Genomic DNA, 20,588 nt, shown 5'->3' on the forward strand with positions numbered 1-20,588 from the left:
ATGATTATTTACGGATAGGCTGTATCAGTGGTTCTCAAAATGTGGTTCTGGGACAAGCAGCATCAGCAGCTTCTGGGAGCTTGTTAGGGGTGCAAATTCTCCAGCTCTGAGACTAATGGAATCAGAGAAACTCTCAGCATGGGGGCCAGAAAGCTGTGCTCTAAACAAGCCTTCCAGGAGTCTCAGTTCCAGGTAAGAGGACGTAAGCATGTTCCCTGCATCTTTTCTTCTGAACACAGCTACAAAACCTGAACAGAAGGTATGGAGCAGCAACTCGAGAATTCTGAAAGATAAACAGTAGTAGGCAGACTGAGGAACTAGGGAGCTCTTCAAACTAACACCAAACTGGTGTTTTTCTCCTTCGGTATCCCCCTGCTTAGAGCCAAGGCAGTCCAAAAGCCAGAGGTGGGCACCACCAGCCCAGCAGAGAGTCCCAAGAGAAGCCCTCTAGTGTTGGCTTGAGAAATTTAAAAAAAAAAAAAGGGAACCTCAACACTCAGAGAGAAGGGAAGCAAACCCCCATTTTTTTTTCTTTTCTCTGTGCTTTTGCACCCTAGCCCACAGGCCTCTAGAAGTCTAAGGGAAAGGAACCTTCTCCCCTGAACAGAGGGGCTGTGCCCCCAAGAGGGTGGAGCAAACCCCTGTTGCTGTTTCTCTCTCTCTCTGTTCTCCCACCACTTGACCCAGATACAGATGCAATTGTGGGAAATATGCGGCAGAAGAGGGTAAGCAAATCCCAAGGTTTCTGGAGAAAAGGTGACAAAGGGGACGTTGGAAAACTGGAAGGTACAAAAAGATCACAGAGAGGGAGGAGCACAGCAAACTGTCCCCATAAAGCTGTTCATGAACTCCTTCGCTCACCCCTGGGCTGTAGGCACATGCATCTGACCCTAAACAGTAGGCTACATAAAGACTGAACTACGTGGTAGACCGCTGCCCATGTTCCAAACTAGCCACCTGGGAGCATCTGTGGGACAGATCCAAACAGCACAAGGCTTTGAAAATGAAACTGATATTGAAACCACGGTCCACAGAGGACTGGTCAGAACTTGCAGCCTCCCAGGCAGATCAAGTGCCTGCTAAAACACAAATAGGATTTAAACAGGACCCAACATCTAATAATATTGAAAATGTCCTTGACGCGCTCAGAAATTATTGAGCACACAAAGAAACAGAAAATGATTTTATGGGAAAAGGCAACAGATGCCAACTCCAACACAGCAAAGATACTAAATACCTGGCAAACACCTTTAAGCTACTTTAAGTAGCTATTATAAAAATGCCTCAGAAAGGGACACTCTTGAAATAAATAGAAAATTTCAGCCAAAAAAAAAACAAAAACAAAAAACCAGAAGACATAAAAATGAACCCAACAGAAGTTCCAGGAAAAAAAATACAATAATCAAAATCAAAAGCTCATTGATGGGCTCAATAGCAGAATGAGGGTGACAGAAGAAAGAGAATCCTTCAAAAAACCAATAGAAATGATCCAGTCTGGCTCTCTTCCAGGGGGATGGCATCCATAAGCATTCAGAATGGTCCAGCATTTGACATGTCATCATAGGCTGTCCTACAAAGCAGCCTCTAACAAAACTAGGCTATCCTGAACCCCTGGTAAAGAATCGTTTACCTTTATACCAAGGAGATTAAGAAAGCCCTAAAATCTGCATGTGACGTGTATCCAGGCCAACTTCAAGGAGTCTGCGCTGGGAGACCTAAAGTTCTTATGAGGTTGTCTAAAACAAGAAAACATGTCAGCGGGGTCCATGATGGTTCCATGCGTGCTAAGTGTGTTCATGACAGGATCAAGTGTGCTTTCCTTACTGAGGAGCAGAAAATCATGGTGAAAATGTTGAAGCCACAAGCACAGAGTCAGAAAGCTACATTTTACAATGAATCTCTTTTGAGTAATAAAAAAATTAAATTAAAAAGAAATTATCCAAGGGGCGCCTGGGTGGCGCAGTCGGTTAAGCGTCCGACTTCAGCCAGGTCACGATCTCGCGGTCCGTGAGTTCGAGCCCCGCGTCAGGCTCTGGGCTGACAGCTCGGAGCCTGGAACCTCTTTCCTATTCTGTGTCTCCTTCTCTCTCTGCCCCTCCCCCGTTCATGCTCTGTCTCTCTCTGTCCCAAAAATAAATAAAAAACGTTGAAAAAAAAATTAAAAAAAAAAAAAAAAAAAAAAAAAAAAGAAATTATCCAATCTGAACAACAGAGAGAAAAAATAATTGAAAACAACAAACAGGACCTCAGAGACCTATAGGACATTACCAAAACGATCTAACATTAATGCCACCAAACCTCCCAGAAAGACAAAAGAGTGAGTTCAGTGCTGAAAAGAAATTTTTTTAATAACTGAAAACTTCCTCCCAAATCTGGTGAAAGATAGAAACGTACAGATTCCAGAAGCCCAGAAAATCTCAAACAGAATAAATCCAAAGAAATCCATCCTCACACATATCATAATCAATTGTTGACAAAACTAATGACAAAGATAAAAAAAATACTAAAGGTAAACAGAAAACAACTATCTGAATGAGTACAGATTTCTCACCAGGAAACAAGAAGGCCAGAAAACAGCAGAAGAACATTTTGTAAATACAGACCGAAAAGAACAATTAACCCAGAATTCTCTATCCTGTGGAAATGTCATTCGCAAATGAAGGTTAAAATAAAGGGCTCTCAGATGAAAGAAAACAATATCACTTCCTGCCAACAATAAAAGCACTGCTAAAGGCAAGTCCTCAGACAGAAGGGAAACTTAGAACATCAGGAATGAAGAAAGACCCACAAAAATGGTAAATATCTGAGTAAATGAAATACACCATTCTATCCTTCTTGATTTTTAAAAATATGTTTAGTAGTTAAAATAAAAACTATAACATTTCTGACACATTTTTCAATAGATGTCACTGTAGTTACGTAAGAAAATGACGAGACAAAGCAGGAAGGGACTTATGAGATGGTAAGGTTTGTGTACTCACCTTGAAGTGGTAAAACACTGATTCTGAATAGACTATAAAAACATAAGCATATCTACTGTAATTCCTAGAGCAACCGCTAATCAAAACATACAGAGAAACATAGTCCTAAATAAGCTCTTCAGGTGACTCTGATAATGCTCAAATTTGAGAACAAATGGACCACCTCCATATACAAACACACAAGAAAGATCTTTCAATCTAATTGACATCCTGATTAGTAGTCCCTATGACACTGTATCTCCAGCTTTAAGAGATACAGGGGATGATTTCGACCTAAAAAAAGTTCTAAAGTGATTATCAGGAGAATCATAGGACATAAGCAATGAACAAATAAATAAGCCTGTTTGTCAATTCCCCAGCAGGGTAAAAGGGGCAGCTCTTTCCCACCCCTGGACTAGTAATCAAGGCTGGAGACTGGACATCTGGTTTTTGAGAACCACCAATGGTCCTTGTGAGGGGAGTCTGATGGAAAAAACTGAGGGCCTTGCTGCCTACCAGTTGTGGTGGGAGGAATTCACTTGGCATTTCTGTGCCTTCGTCTTCCCCTCCTTTGAAGCTCTACCATTCTATATGTCAAAATGAAGATGAAAAGAGTAACACCGAAGATGAGGAGTGCTTCACAGAAACCTAGGAGGGTTGACAACCAACACTTCGTAGGGATATTACCTGTTTCTTAAGAGAACAAAGAAACTGACAGAAATAAACTGGGTAATTCTCTCAGCTTCCTAGTGAATTAGAGAAATACCCCCAATTAATTATTTTGGGCAACTGAATTTCAAAGAAATCCCTTTCCTGAAGCCCCAACTGGAGGGGATCTGAGTACATAAGGAAGGTAGGATAATAAAACATTCTGGGTTAAAAAAATAATTCAAGAAGACAACGACAAGAGGAAAAACTTTGATTGAGATAATCCAGGATTTCAAGCTCTGAAGAAAATTCTAAGTGGAGATATAAATTCAGGAGTTCTCTTAACATGAAGACGGCAGCAGAAATGTTGGAAATAAATCATCATGGGAGTAACTGTAAAATGAGAAAAGGGAGCCTAGAAATGACATTCAAAGCAGCCCGACATTTAAATAATAACCCTGGGGCAGCCTGGGTGGCTTATTCGGTTGAGTGTTTGACTCTTGATTTCACTAGGTCATGATCCCAGGGTCGTGGGATCAAGCCCTGCATCAGGCTCTACACTTGGGATTCTCTCTCTCTCTCTCCTTCTGCCCCTCCTCTGCTCATACACATGTGCGCACTCTCTCTCAAATTAAAAACATAAAATCAAAAATCAAAAAGTATTAAAATAATAATCCAGCAGAATAACCCAGCCAAGAAGACTGAGAGGAGGTGGCCAGAGAAGTCGGAGGGAAATCAGGAAAGCATGGCATCGGCTTAGATAGTGTTTCAAACAGGAAGGAAAGGTCAGCTCTTCTGAATGTTGCTATAAGGTTAAGGAAGCTGAGAACTAAAATATCTGTTATGTTTTAGCACCAACCATAGGGGGACAGTCATCTATGGCCCATAGGGGCCATTTGGGGCACAGTGGCAGGAACAGAAGTCAGACTGAAGGAGCTTGCTTAAGATAAAAAGATTAAAAAAAAAAAACAAACCCAGAAAATGTAAAAAAAAAACAAAAACAAAAAACTCTGAAAGGCTGTGAAATACCTAACATAAAGTGCAATGTTTACAACAAGGAGGTATTAGCACAAATACAGTCGAACAGAACCACAGAATAAAATAGAGAATCCAGAAGCAGCCACACACACTTGTTTGATGACATGGAACACTGCAGAGCCACAGGAAAGGACGGTTCTTTCAACAAACATTGTTGGGTCAATCAGACATCCATGTGGAGAAAAAAATTAATCTTGACTCACAAACATGCCACACACATAAGAAAAAAATCAACTTTATGTGGACTACAGTCCAAAAGTGAATTGTTAACCAATAAAGTTCTGGAAGATAACATTAAAAAATATATTCACAACTTGTACTTTAAAGGTGATGATTTCTCAAACAGAACACAAAAAACACTAATCATAAGGAAAAGATCAATAAATTAGACTAGAATAAAATTAAGAAACTCTATCCACCAAAAGGCACAAATGAAGAAGGAAAGGAATACCACAGAGTGGAAAAAAGATATTTGGAAAACAGATACTCAGCACAAGACTCATACCAAGAACATATGAAGAACTCCTTCAAATCAATGAGAAAAAGGCAGACAATTCATCTCTTAAAATGCTGAAAGACATGAACAAGCACTTCACAAAAGAGAATATCCAATGGCTAGGGAAAAAATACATGTGAAAGGTTTTCATCTCATTAGCCATCAGAAAATGAAAATTAAAACCACACTCAGACACCACTATGTATGTAGCAAGAATGGCTAAAGTTAAAATGACTGACAACGCCAGGAGTTGCCAAGTATGCGGAGAAACTGGAACTCCTGTACACCGCTAATGGAGAGTATAAATTAACACAAAAACTTTGGAAACTGGTCAGTTGTGTCTACTAAAGTTAAACAAACATATATACCATATGACCCAGCACTTCCCCCCACAAAGAATACCCATCAGAAGTACATTCACCAAGGGGCGCCTGAGTGGCTCAGTCGGTTGAGCATCTGACTCTTGATTTTGGCTCAGGTCATGATCCCAGGGTCGTGGGATCAAGTCCCACATTGGGCTACACAAGATTCTCTCTCTCTTTCTCCCTCTGCCCCTTCCCCCGTGCATTCACCAAAAGATTTGTAAAAGAACAGTCAAAGCAACACTATTCATAGCTTAAAGCAGAAAACAATGTCCACTGACAGGAGACTGAGTAAGTAAATTGTGGTACACTCGAATGAAATAAATACCCTTATAGTAGTGAATAAACCACCACTACACATAACACAGATGAACATCGCATACTTAATGTTGAGGGGGAAAAAAAATGAGGCACTAAGTATATACCAAATGATTCCATTTACATAAAGTTCAAAAACAGGCAACACTCACGCCTGAACACAGAAGTAGTTATGGTGACCTTTGGACAGGGGCCCGTGACTGGGAAGAGGCCCAAGGGGGGTTCTGGAGAGCTGGAAATGTTATATTTCTTCATCTGGGTGGTGTTACACGCATGGATCCACTTGGTGATAATTCATCAAGTCCTACACTTACCATTTGTGCACGTACGCTTTTCTGATATATGTTACACTTCAACAGGAAGGTTTCTTTAAGCCTGGCTGTGAAGAAGAGGAGCGAGCAGGTGATAACTGGAGGGGTAACAGGGTTGAAAGAGGGGTTCCCAAAGACAGGGGAAAAAAGGGTGGGCATGTAAAAGCAAGCGGCAGCCAAGAAGCTTGCTGTCTCTTGCTAGGGTGGGAGAGACTCCCCCTGCTCTCTGCCTGAGCTGGGACTTCACATTCTGCCCTAGTGTGCCTGTGCATGAGAGACACACAGTAGACTACTTAAAACAACCCCTTTGGATGGTGCTTCCAGGTTAGAAGCCAGCAAATCTCTCTTTAACAGTCATTTCTTTTTTTAGAGAGAGAGAGAAAGGGAAGAAGGGAGGGAGTCCAGGCACCAAGCAGGGGAGGGGCAGTGGGGAGAGGGAGAGAGAGAGAGAGGGAAAGGGAGAGAAGGAGACAGGGAGACAGGGAGAGAGAGAGAGAGAGAGAGAGGGAGAGAGGATCTTAAACAGACTCCATATTCAGTGAGGAGCCAGATGCAGGGTTCAATCCCACAACTCTAGGATCATGACCTGAGCCAAAACAAAAGAGTCGGACGCTCAACTGACTGAGCCTCCCAGGCTCCCCTAACAGTCATTTCTGATCACAGCTCAGAGGATTACAGACTTCATGTTATCAGGAATTCTAACAACTCAGCCAACTAGCCAAGTCGCATGAGTTCCATCTTCAGAGAAGGAAAAAGATACATGCAGTGGGTTAGCAGCTATCCCCCAAAATCGCTTGGTCCCTCAAAGACCATGGATCCTGGGATCTTCAGTCAGGTAGGTCCACAGAACCCATGAGAATAAGGTGGCAGCACGTGTCATGGAAAGTGCATAGCACTGAAATGGAGCTTCGTTTCATCTCTGAGAGCCTCAGTTTCTATAAAATAGGAATAATTTCACAATAACTACTACCCCACAATAGCTTTAAGAGAATATGAATATATACTCGGGTGACCACACAAATGCTTGTTCCCAGGGCACCTGGGTGGCTCTGAACATCTGACTTTGGCTCAGGTCATGATCTCGCAGGTTCGTGAGTTCAACCCCCACATCAGGCTCACTGCTGTCAGCCTGTCAAAGCAGAGCCCGCTTCGGATCCTCTGACCCCCCTTCCTTAGTTGTGCTCTCCCAAAAATGAATAAATATTTAAAAAACAACAACAAAACAAAACAAAACAAAAAACGAATGCCTGTTCCCTTTCTCCTCCCCCTTCCCGAGGGGAGTGGAAGGTTTTCAGAAAAGAAAACCAGCTCTGCCTTGCAAAGAGTTCCCACACACCAGGGATGCAAAGGTCTCTAGGGTTCCAGACGCATGTTCTTGAGACCACGCAGTCTCCTGATGCGATATATGCCGAGAGCTAATCCCTCTCCCTCTGCAGTCCTCCTTCAGCCCATCCACACGGGTTTCTGTGTTTCTACATGGCTTGGGTGTGTGTGCTTTTCCTAGACTGGGAAGGAGGGAGACACGGCAGCACAGTGTGTGTGTGTCTGTGTTTCAAGCTGCAGCTGTTTATTTCCCCAGTTGAATTTTAAAATCACTCCAAATTCATCAGCATCTTCTGAGGAAGCCTCCTAAACAGCAACATGTTCAAAACTCAGAAGCTGTCCGGGGATAGGGAGAAAGAGCACTGGGACAGGGAGCAGGATGCAGGAGTTCTGTCTTTAACAGCTTTCTCCCCACCCCCACCCCCACCGCCCCAGCCAACCCCCTTCCCAGGTCACTCAAGTTCTGACAATCTTGGAGCAGCCATCCCACTCACCCTCATTCACACTCCTGGACCTCAATTTAATCATGGTAAACCGAGAGCCCTGGGAGGCTAGAGAGGTACCACTGCACCCAACATCACCTTCTAGCTCTGGGTCAAGGTAAAGAGTGAGGCAAGATATAGCAGGAGGAAGACAAGGTTGTTTGGACAGGCATCTGTTTCTGAGCCCCTCCTCACTGAGAGAGACTTAACTTTCCATGCTTAGTAGTGAGCACCCATCTAGAGAGCAGAGGACAATTTGTAACGCTTCTGGGAATTGGAGAAGGTTACCAAACTTCCATGGGCCTCCACCTGTAAAATGAGACGAGCATTAAAGACTCTCAAAGGTCCCTTGCAACTCTGACATTCTGAGTCATCGGGGTTTACAATAAAATAAAATAAACCCTCCCTTTTCTAAAAAAAAAAAAAAATGGGGGGAGCATTCACTCTTCTTCTGCATTTAACTTGTGGCCCCTGCCATCCTGGCCCAGGCCCCTACCTGGACAGGAAATGGCCCCAACCCCCTCATCCAGCGGGACTTGGTGGCTTCATCTGCTGAGTATTTAATTAGAACTGGTGATGGCTGTTTGGACAGAGCCAAGGCCAAGAGGGCAGGAAGGCGTCCCCTTGTTCTCGGCTCAGGAGACTAAGAGAAAGCGGAACAGCTGGGACAGGTCTCGGGGTAGGTCGTCCCCCTGCTGGCAGCGCTCGATGGCTTTCTGTGTTCATCAATTCAGATGTCCTCCTGGGGAGAGCCTTGACTTCAGAGGGGTGGGGCCCCTCTCAGCAGAAGAACCGGCTCTCCCCAGCCCAGAGCCCGCTCCATTGGCGGTTTGCTTTCCGAGGGCTGCACACAGCCCAGCAAGCCCATGCGGTACAGGCTGCAAAAGGGACCTGGAGATGTTAGCAAACCCAGGCAGGAAGTAACAACGAGCAGATTCAACCTGGAAAAATGTGGCTGCTGCATCTGGGGATAAATAATCAGAAACACAAATACTCAGGTGGGAGGGAGATGCCTGGAACAGGAAGCGGCCAGACAGCATTTGGACAGGAGCTTGCAATGTGATCTAGTGACAAAGAAATTGCTGGGGGATTCACGAGCTGGATGCACGGAGGTGATACCCCAACAAGAACAAGGAAGGAACAGGGGCGGGGCCGAGCAGCTGTACTGCGCCTCTCTAGAGGCCAGGACTAGGTGGACCAAGGGACTGAGATGGCAGCAAGAGAGGTTTAAGTCAGACTCTAGAAAGAACCTTGTCCCTAAAGTATAGGGAGATATTATCTGAAACGATGGAGAAGTCTCTAGGAAGATGTTTGAAGGACAGGGACACGAGAAGCCTGTTCCAGAGGCAGGGGCATGGACAAGATGACCTCCAGATATCTCATGCAGCCCACCGAGGAAAATGTGAATCTTCAGGAAACAGTGAGCTGACCTGCTTATTGGTGTCACAGGAGACAGAGGATGGAGCAACCCAAACCAGCCAAAAACACTGAAATTCAAGATCTGGGAAAAGTCATACGACTGTCCTGAGTCTGAGACAAAGCTGGGAAAAGAGCTCCAATCTGCAGATTGTCAGACTCTCTCCTCCTCAGGCCCAAAAGGAAGATATTTTCCAATCTTCCCACTGGCTCCACTGCCTGGGACATGGGAGCTTCAAAATGAGGCTCTGGAGACACGAGGCATGTACATGAGACCCAGCGGGGCCAATCAAATGCATGCCATCTGACCGGCTCCTTCACCAACACATGGTTGCTCTGGAGGGAGTTAGGTTAGACACCAAGAAGAACTTCCCTCTTGAGTTCTATGATACTGCACAAGCAAGCAAAAGAGCCAGTTTATATTCTCTCTTCCTCTGGTAGGATAAGAGGCTAGAATGTGCTTGGAGCTATACAGTGCATAGCTGTTCTCAGCAAAGCACAGCAAGAACAGTACGGTGTGCCTCCCTTCAAACTTGAGATTTGAAAGTCCAGATTTAGAAAGCAGAAAGATTGCACTGATTTTTCACTTTAAAAATGGACTTACTGGGGCACCTTGGTGATGTGGTCAGTTAAGCATCTGACTCTTGATCTCGGCTCAGGTCGTGATCTCACAGTTCAGGAGTTCAAGCCCTGCATGAGGCTTTGGGTTTCTGTCTCTCCCTCTCCCCCATTTGTGTGTATGTGTACTCTCTGTCTCTCTGTCTCTCTCTCTCTCTTTCTCTCCCTCTCTCTCAAAATAAATAAATTTTAAAAATTTTAACTGGACTTACTATAACAAGTTACATTAAAATGCTTAAAGTTCAATGAGGATTTTAAAATCAGGCTAGACTGCTAGCCCAAACCAGGGCACAAAGATTAAAGATCTAGTCACAGGCCCGGGAATGTGAAGGTCTGTATGATTCCAGGTGAGCCTTCCTGGCGACCAGTCAGCCTTCTGGTAGGTATTTATTTGATACTGGGTCTTAGCTTTTGAGAGAGATTTCCAGAGACTCCAGAAAGAAGAAAAGAAAAAAAAAAAAAAGCTTTTTAAAGAGGGGCTGGCTCCTCAGGGCATTGGGACAACAGGCAGGTGTTAGAGTCTCCTGCTGGTCCATGAAGCCAGACCAGAAGACGGATGTCATCTGGATGGGAGACTACATCTCATGTACAGACAGGTCAGCCTAGAGGTCAGCAAAAGACAGAAGTGTTTTAGGGATCTCTGGATCCGAGATCAAGGAACTAGAGTAACAAGGAAACTGAATCTCGGGCATATGCCAGGCACGGCTCTCAGCACTTTGGGGTATGTCATCTCACTGAATCACCTGTTTCCTTGACAAATATTAAGTACCCACAATGTGCCAGATGTTTCTTCAAAACAACTCGAAGAGATCCAATTAGAAAACTAAAGTGACAGGAGACATCATACGGCTTGCCCAAGCTTATACATCGCTTAGTGGCTGAGCTGGGATTCAGATGCAGTCTGGCATTCCAACTCTGCTTACATCAGAACTTTCTCCCTCAGGAAACCTTCCAGCCCTGCCCTCCCTGGTTCCAAGCAAGACAGTTAGAATGTGTATCTACATACATATGCCAACGAGGTCTGTGCAATTTGCAATCACCCAAACCAGTGAAGCTGAGGGGTGGTGCAGATAAACCACAGCCCTTTGGTCCTGGAGGGTGTTACACTCTGGGTCTGAGGGAGGGAGATCCTAGCATATCTGTCTGATTCAGCTTGGCTTAGGCTAAGATTAATGACTGAATTAGCTTTCATTTCCTGAGCATCCTAACAGCAGGAGGGAATGACCCAGAATGCAGGAGGCTGTGAGCAGATTAACCACTCACCCTCCATAAGTAGCCACACATGGAATAAACCTGCACATTTACAGGGGCCATCCTGCATGACCTTGAAAAAACTGTCTGCCTTCTGTTTCTTCATTAAACACTGACCTCCCCAGATGTACTGACCATGTCCTTCATCCCAGATCAGAACAGAAGCCTTCGCGCTTAAAGGGCATTCCATCCCAAACGGTGCCTGGCTGTTACAGCATTAGGCTGTAAGGTAAGCGGCTTAGGACAGCTGGGGTAAAGGAAGGAGGGAGGCCGGTCTGGGGCCATGGTCCTTGAAAAAAAGAAAGAGCCAGTATGGTGTGATTTCCAGAGCCTTGCTCCACCTGCTGGTGCCCAAAAGCCTGAAGCTTTGATCCCTATTCAAGTGTAGCGGCTTCAAAGCAGGGTTACATGAAGGGTCTGAAGGAAAGACTGGACAGTCCACATAAAGGATGTAGAATGATGGAGAAACCAGACGGGGAGAAGCCACAGAAAATGCACAGAAAAAGCACGCTCAAGACCAACGCCTCCTGGTCCCCCATACCCACTCTGGTGCCTGAAGGCAGGAAAGGGCAGCACACACACCTAGGGATCATCCCAACCCTGCTCCACAGAGAAGCTTCCAGCCCGGCTCAATGTCCTCCCTGCTGGGGTCCCGAGAAGCTCCGGATGCCACACTGCCCCGATGCCCCACAGCACCCCACGTGCTCTCCAGCTCTTGCTGTGTCCCTCCCCAGCCTCACCCTCCTGGCAAACCCTGCTGCCTCTCACCCCTGCCTACTGGCTCCACGCCCATCTAATGGCTTCAGGGCCAGCCCTGAGCAGATGGATTCCTTTTTTTTTTTTTTTTTAATATTCTTTATGTTTATTTACTTTTGAGAGAGAGAGAGAGAGAGGGATGCTACCCACAAGTAGGGGAGAGGCAGAGAGAGAGACACACAGAATGTGAAGCAGGCTCCAGGCTCTGCACTATCAGCACAGAGCCCAACATGGGGCTCGAACTTACGAACCGTGAGACCATGACCTGAGCCGAAGTCGGACTCTTAACTGACTGAGCCACCCAGGCACCCCTGAGCAGACCAATTCTTGCCACAAACACAAATTACAAACCTTGTAACTAAAAGGTGTCCACAGGATGCAACTGTTCCCCAACCCACAACCTCCCCAGACAGACAGGATGGAAGACAGGTGTGCCCAACAGGGAGCAAAGAGGTAAGCAGAATAATCTCAAGTCCAGAGGCTACCTTTTCCTCTCCTGAACCTGCTTTAGCTGCTGGCAATCCCAGTGGTGAGAATATGGCCACCCTCTCCTCACACCAAGCTCAGATGACAGAAGCGTTATCCCTGGACGGGTGGGACACCACAGTGACCGAGAGCTCAGACTCCGGGTCTGTCTGTATCCCTCACTGACACTAGCCATTGGACCCTGACCAAGTTAGGTAACTTCAGTTTCCTTATCTACAAAAGAGGGGGCAGTAGTGGTAAATACTACAGAGGGTTGTTACCAGGACTAAATGAGTTACTTGATGTACCTAGCACAGAAGTCATTGTGCTCATTAAGAATAACTTGGAAGGCAGCAGCAAGATGCCCAGGGAGGGAATGGTCCAGATTCCCATGGCAGGAGGGAGAGAACAGGTAACCCCCCCAACACCGGCAACACTGAGACCAACAGTGACTGAATGAAAGTGGGGTCCTGATGCCAGAGGGGCCTTCGGAGCATGGCCATGGGTCACATGGGCAGCTCCTGCCACAGTGTCCACAGCAAACAGGACCTGCGTCTTTTTCTAGAGGACTGGATAATCATATCACAGAGAGTAGCCTGGCATAAACACAACCACCGCCAAGGGCTTCAACACAGTGGTCTGTGGCATTGTGGGAGGTGCCCACCAGAGGAGAGCTAGAGGCTGCTAGAAGAAAGAAGAGGGAGACAGCTAGAGAGGAAGGAGGATGGAAAGACAGAAAAGGACAGCTGATAACCCCTGGGGCTCAGGGCACCAAACCCCCCTCAACACTGGGCCCAAGGGCGGCCTGTAAGGGCTCAGGCGTACCCACAAGTCTTCTGACCACCCACCTCTCCTCAGGGTGGGTGGCTCTGAGGGGGAGGCAGCCTGCTGTCACATTTTCTTCCCTGGTTGGGGAAGGAGGTGAGGGAACCAAGAAGGAGAAACAGGAACTGGGAGGGGACTCCCCAGGAAGAGTGAAGGGACAGGTTCCCGGCTGGAAGAGGGGCAGTGCTGGGTTGCAGAGAGCGCCCCATCTCTGGAAAGCCTTCCCTGCCAAGCCTAACTCTTGTGGATCTCTCCCTCCCCTCGGCTCTACAGTGTACTTTCTCGCTACACATTGTGCTTTGAATCAATTCAACAAACACTGTTGAGCACTTACTATGTGCCAGACATTGTCCAAAAGAACAAAGAAAGAATGAAACACAGTCCCTGTTCTCAAAGTCTTCAGTCGATCCAGGAACAAGTGAAACTCAGAGGCTATACTAAGTGCTTGGGTGATGTTGCCCAAGTACAGAATAAGGAGCATCAAACAGTGAACAGACACAACAGAGCATCAAATAGCATTTTTAAATAGTGCAAAAGTGAGCCTCTTTCTAACTTTCCTGCAAAGATAAAGTCTCAGATGCCAATACACCTTTAACCTCTCCAATACTAGCTAAGCCTCCTTCTCAAGGAAGAGTGAGCAGTACCCCCCACCCCCAATGGCCTAAGATCTTCCACAGCTGCTGCATCTAGCCAGAAATGAATGACGTTATTAGGTTTTTTCTGTGGTTTATTTTTGCATTACTGTCTATTTCTTGGCCAGTGATACTGGTTCTCTATGATAAGGATATGGTATTTCCTTTTAAAATAAATTTAAGGGGCATCTGGGTGGCTCAGCCAGTTAAGTGTCTGATCTTTCATTTCAGCTCAGGTCATGATCTCATGGTTTGTGAGTTCAAGGCCAGTGTCGGGTTCTGTGCTAACAGTGCAAGGCTTACTTGGGATTCTATCTCTCCCTCTCCCTCTCTCTCTCTCTCTGCCCCTCCCCTGCTGGCACTCTCTCTCTCTCAAAATAAATAAATAAACAAACATAATTTTTTTTTTTTTTTAACAGGGCATCTAGGTAGCTCAGTTGGTTAAGCATCCGACTCTTTAATACCAGCTCAGGTCATGATCTCACAGTTCATGAGTTCAAGCCCGGCATCGGGCTCCAAGCTGTTAGTGCGAGCCTGCTTGGGATTCCCTCTTTCTTCCTCTCTGTTTGCCCCTCCCATCACCTCATGCTTGCTCTCTCTCTGTCTCAAAATAAATAAATAAACTTTAAACAAATTTAAATAAAATAAAATAAATTTAAGTTTAAAAAGTGAGCCAACTTAGCAAAAACAATTCAGCAAATAAGAGTAGAGAGAGTAAACTCCTGACACTGGTCAGCAGTGGTATTCAGGATCACGACCACGGTATTCAGAACCGGTGCTGTGAGACTCTCCAGCCCAGAAGAGACGCAGTGAGCACATGTGCCTGCATGAGGCGGTCTCGTTTCCCGGCTCGACAGTAAACTTCCCGCACCTCCTCCTCCCTTTGGGGATACCTTCATGCGTTCAGAATATGGACAGAAAATTCAGCTCAGCTCACAGGGAGGGTAAAAAATTGGAAAATTAAAGCAGAAACGTGGACAGGTGGGAGAGCCAACTCAGGCCCACTGGCAAAGAGGAAACCCCACATGATCCCTACAAAGGACGGTGAAAACAAGGACACTTCATTTTCTGACAGCCTACAGTTTAGGAAGTATGTTCACCTGTGGAGGGTGCTGGCTACCCGTCTCAAATAAGAAAAGAGACCCAGCATGGCTGACAAACGTGCACAAAAGCACACATCAGTGAGTCCCATTTGTGGCCCTCCACACACAAAGTTCTCCCCACTACATTCTGCTGCCGGACAAGTCCAGGTGACCTGCACGAAGTAACTCCTACTGACGACCACTGGTCTTCTAAAATGTTCCGCTAGCAGAGCTGGGACACCCAGGCCGTGCTCACAGGCCATGGTTTGAGGTGGTCCGAATGCACCCCCTCAACTCCACGGTGCACAGTGAGAACAGTACATAGCAACACACACAATGCCGTAACCGTGGGCGGGTGGTCTGGCAGGGAGCCAACCACGAACCCACACAAACTCTGAGGGCTCTGGGGCTTCAGCTCCAAAGCCTTCAGGTTCCTGTGTCTGCACTTGACAGAGAAAACTCAACAGACCAACAGACCCATCAAATTCCACTCCTTCTGACTTCCTGTTCCTGAAAAGGTGCTAAAACGCCACAGGCCCTCTCTGCAGCCAGGGAAGCCTCGACCCTCCGAGGGCCTGTGGATGAGCTAAGTGTAAGTTCCCTGGGCTGGACGAGTTCAGAGGGAGGGAGAAACACAGCTTTAGCTAAAACATTCACAGCCAGAGATACTCCACCCTTTGACACCTGACAGCAATGGAGGGATCCCCAAGTGGAAACTCAATGAGACAGTTACAAGAATGCCAGTGGTCACCTGGCCCCTTGGACTGCTGAGCTGGATGGGGAGTCCAGCTACTATCCACGGTGGGCTGGGGTGCAGCAGATGAGAACCCCAAACCAGCGATGATCAAGGGATGGTGAACACATTCCAGAAGATATCACAATGCACCCAGGACTTCCTGGAAGCCATTGGACCAAAAATGGCAATCTCTATGAATCTTGCTGGGGAGATTCACAACACTCTTGCCTTAGCTGACCTCCAAGCCAAGAGGGATGGAGGGATGAGGGAAGGTAGGGTCTCCACAGAGCACTGTCTATTCCAAAAGACAATGACACAGCTAACAACCCTACCATCTCTTCATCCTTTTGCTTCCAAGGTACTGTCACTTCGTCCTCCTCACAGTCATGATGCACAGAACAGGGAAGGCTGGGAACACATCAGGGGCACTGTTGCTTTTGTTTGCAGCCTGATGTAAACATGAGAGGCAGAGAAGCCATCATCCTGCTCAGACTCACCAATCTACTCGCCCTTTGCTCATCCAGAACAAGGGTCACCCTTCTTAGCAGACTGCATCCCCAGGTGCCATATGTTGACAACTGCCTGAATCCACAGGGGCTGTGGAGCCCCATAAGAGCTGTTACAACACCCTTCATAAAAGTCCTTCAAACATTCAAACCAAGACCAATTTTAGTGGAAGGACTCACAGGATGGGCAACAAACACCCACAACCAAACCTAAGTTGCAAAATTAAACATGATCGGCCAATTCTAAGTTTTCCTAACATTAATATTCTTGTACTTCTCATCCACTTCCTCTGCCCTCAACAAGTACTTACTGGCAGACAAGGAGTAACAGCCACCAAAGGTTTAAGGAAAAGAACAATTTTAAATTGAGAAAATCATCTTTATCACTGCAATTTTCCAGTAAATTGAGAAAACAGTAGCAATTTTTATGTTAGCATAGACTACATCAGTCTAAGTCATGGAAAGCGAGCACTCTCAAGTACACCGTTTGAGAATCCCTGATGATGCCCAACCTTCTCCTTTTCCAGATGGGGAAGTCAAGGTCCAGAAAGAAACCAGCTGGTGGTAGAACAGAACCTAGAACGCAGGTCTCTGGTACTCAGCCCAACCCTCTTTCCTCTCCATGTCCTTCCTGAGTTCAAGCATATTATGGACTAAACCACATACTTCCAAATGCAATTAACCACGCAGGCCCCAAGTAGCAGCGGCAGCAGCAGGGAGGGGCTCAGGGGATGTCACAAGTGTGTTCTGTTCACATGCCCCTCAAATCATGCCCCTGCCTCAGGGCTCCCCAGGAACCTTCTCTGAACCAGTCTCCAGACAGCAGCTGGTGGGCATCCCCATGTGGCCTCCATGTGGGGAGGGATCCCCACAGCAGCCAGACAGGACCACCACTCACTGCCTGAAGCTTCTCCTCAGTCTTAGAGGTTATGTTCACGGTTTCATAACCTTTTTTGGGCCTTGGAGCCCTAAGATGATCAGCTAAAGACCAGCTATAGACCCCTTCTCAGAATATTTTTAGATGTGTAAAATAATTATACAGAATAATGAGGAGACTAAGTATATAGAAATATAGTTATTAAAATATTTAAGGGGCGCCTGGATGGCTCAGATGGTTAAGTGTCTGACTTTAGCTCAGGTCATGATCTCACAGTTCGTGAGTTCGAGCCCCACATTGGGCACAGCAGAGAGCCCTCTTCGGATCCTCTGTCCCCTCTCTCTCCAGCCCCCTTCACTGGGTCTCTCTCCTTCTCTCTCTCTCAAAATAAATAAATAAACTTATAAAAAAAGTATTTAAGCATAAACTCATGATATAATCATATACCTGTTTCTTTATCAACACAATAAATAGCAAGACCTAGCAGCACAACCCAAAACTGTCATAATTTCAATTTTTTTAATGTTTACTTATTTTTGAGAGAAACAGAGCATGAGTGGGGGAAGGGAAGAGAGAGAGTTGGACACAGAAACCAAAGCAGGCTCCAGGCTCTGAACTGTCAGCACAGAGCCTGACACGGGCCCGAACCCACGAACTGCAAGATCATGACCTGAGCCGAAGTCGGACATTTAGCCGACTGAGCCACCCAGGCACCCCTAAACTGAGCATGAGGATCCGTGCTTTTGGACCTTTGTGCAACAACTATATCATGCAACAGAAATCCATGTATGATTTCTATCAGCGACAAACTCACAGGAACTCGTAGTAATGTAGCTTTGTGCCTGTGTCCTTAATTGAAGTAAACATTAAGTTCCAGTTAAGTGTTGGTGAAAATAAAGTACAACTTTCTAGCATCCAGGTTTATGAATTCTGCCCCTGAATTCTATTCACAAAACTCCCAAGGTTTCAGAGCTCCCGATGCTGCCTCAGAGCCCCAGGGTCATCAGATATGAGGCACCGGGGCACCCAGATGAGCTGACCTAGGGTGGCTGGGAGACCCTGCCTGCAGGAAGAAGGAGACACTTAAGGCTGAAGTGGCCCCAGAACCAACCTCACCACATGCCAAGCATCAGATACAACTACCAGGTGTCTCCAGACCTGGAAGGCTCAAAGAAAGACACTTCCACATGCAACACCCACTTCAGCAAAACTTCTAACTTGCACAGCATCTACCAGCAGCTCAGCGTGCAGAGGGTGAATCCTGCCCAGAGACCTGATAAGAATAGAAGACTCAGCCCCCTCACTTCTGTAAGGACCCAAGCATCGGGGAAGAGAAAGGGAAGGTGAGCCAGCTGAGAGCTTCCAAGCAGAGGGAGGACTTGGGGTCACCCAGACCATCTGTCACTCTCCTGGTACCCTCTCTTACTGCTCTTTTAGATAGACTTTAGGTGACTCTCTGCAATCAGGTCAGCATCCCCTAATAGACTACAAGGTCCTTGAAGGCAAGGACCACATCTTAGTCACATGTTTCATCAGCTCCCAGGATGTGGCACCTGTAGGCGCTCAGTCAACATGTGCTAAATGAGAGAGAGGCAGGAGAGGGTGGCAGGGACAGAGTCTGGCAGGCCTCCCCTGGAGCTGATCCCTTGCGTGTCTTTACAGTTGAAGTGACTGCCCAAGCAGCCTCTGGTCCACAAAGACCTCGAACTTATCAACTGACAAACGGAGGGTGGCCTTCCTTCTCCATGCCTGTCTCAGGGCCCAAACCATCTAGCACTGCCCTGAAGAGGCAAGATTAATTAGCAGGATAGAGACCAACTTTTCCGTGACCAAGTGCAGAGGCACATGTAAATGATAGCAGAAAGCACAAGGGATACTCAAAATATGTAACAACTGACACCGTGTCTGAAGTCAGAACAGGCACTGGCCAAGGACCCTGTTGTGACAGGTCAAACCAGGAGTACCGGTCAGACCCCAGCCCTGCGGGAAGACAGTAACTCAGCTCCAAGGAAGACAGAGCTACCAGAAGGAAGTCAGTCCCCCTTGACCTGCTTGTCGGCACAGACTCTCTATCATCAGTGTTTCATTTATGTAAGACATTACCTAGCAGTGTGACCTTGTACAAGCCATGTCCTCCCAACTTTAGGCCCTGTTCTCTGACGGAATTGAAAGAAATGATCCAAAGCCCTTCCAGCTCTAATATCCTATGATTGCATTTTCTCATATATCACCAGCTGCACCTGGTAACAGAAAGCCAGCAAGACACACAGCCAGCTAAGGTGGCACGCAGGCCAGAGGCCCTCAGCCAGGCCAGTCACTGACCCTTGCCCTGTGTCCTGTGCGGTGGGACTGGCAAATCAAAGGCTGGACACTCCTTCCAGCCCCTTTGGAGGAATTCTAGAGACCTCTAGAAGCCCTGGTCAACAGATGGAAGACACCAGACATGAAGGACATGAGAGAGGGCCACACCCCAGCTCCTGTCCTCTGCTGCTGAAACCCCTGGCCTGCTTTTCACCAGACCCACTGCCCGAACTCTTTCACGACCCGGACGGTGCTCGCCTCCGGATGGGCGACTGTGTAGACTAAATGTCACCCCTGGAGAGTCATTTTAAGAGAACAGGGGGAGCAGTTGCAAGGCACAGGTCTGCTCCTCACCAGCCTGACGCCGGCTCGGACAAGGGACAACGGCTGCTTGTACCACCTCAGCAGGGTCGCCATTAGCATCGAGCAAGAATACTGAGTGTCCATTTTTGTTAACTCTTTGGAAAAGGAAACATCTACCCAGTTTTGGGAGGCCTGACTCCTCACTTTTCTCTGTACTCCACCCCCAGGCTGCCGAGAGGCCTCCCCCTCGGAGATGAGATCCAACCAGCCCTGTGGAGGCTCTGCTCTGCTCAGCTGTGCAGCCCCAGGGGCAGGGGTTGCTGGGGCCTGTCTTTGTTGTGTCCCCTGAAGATCCCTTAGGGTAGGAGAGAGAGGCAGGTGAGAAGCCTAAGGCTCCCTCGTGCGGCTTCAGGGTGGGGCACGTGGGACAGGAACACACGCAAAGCCAGGGGGAAATCACCACATTTTCCTCAGTCATTAGCACAAGTCAACAGCAGTGTGACCGCTACCCACACCCGGGGGAGCGCAGCAGCCATCACCGAGAAACAGCACGGACTGGGGCGTCATTAGTTCCACATTTGTATTTTGCCTGTGTTCGCAGGAGACTCTCCTCTTGGAATTCTGAGGAAGGAAGACTAGGAAAGTGCTATCGAGGGCTCGGCAGGCATCTCTGGTGCAACAAAGACCCCAGACCCTCAGATGGAGTTCGAACCTCAGTTGGATCTCGAAGTAGGTGCACCGTGACGGAGCCACTAGCCTCTTAGCCTGGTTCCTCATTTCCTTCAAAAGATGAAGATAACAGCCGCCTGGCAGGATAGTCCCAAAGACGAAATGAGGGAGCACAAGTGAAAGTGAGATCCACGTTAGGAGGCACACTGAAGG

At 47.0% G+C, this 20,588-nt stretch overlaps 2 protein-coding genes across 2 annotated transcripts in view; one reads left to right on the forward strand and one right to left on the reverse strand.

Annotated features, from left to right (window-relative positions):
- Window positions 1–20,588, reverse strand: part of ANO2 (anoctamin 2) — a 319,011-nt gene that overhangs the window by 290,401 nt on the left and 8,022 nt on the right. The gene's annotated exons all lie outside the window — the stretch shown is intronic.
- On the forward strand, window positions 1,536–19,688 carry LOC122223927 (60S ribosomal protein L34-like). Its single transcript, XM_042945052.1, is given in 3 exon segments — window positions 1,536–1,614; window positions 1,617–1,907; window positions 19,621–19,688. Coding segments are annotated over 3 exon segments (438 nt in total).

Source organism: Panthera leo, chromosome B4, assembly GCF_018350215.1.
Source record: "Panthera leo isolate Ple1 chromosome B4, P.leo_Ple1_pat1.1, whole genome shotgun sequence".
In the NCBI taxonomy this organism is placed as follows: Eukaryota; Metazoa; Chordata; class Mammalia; order Carnivora; family Felidae; genus Panthera; species Panthera leo.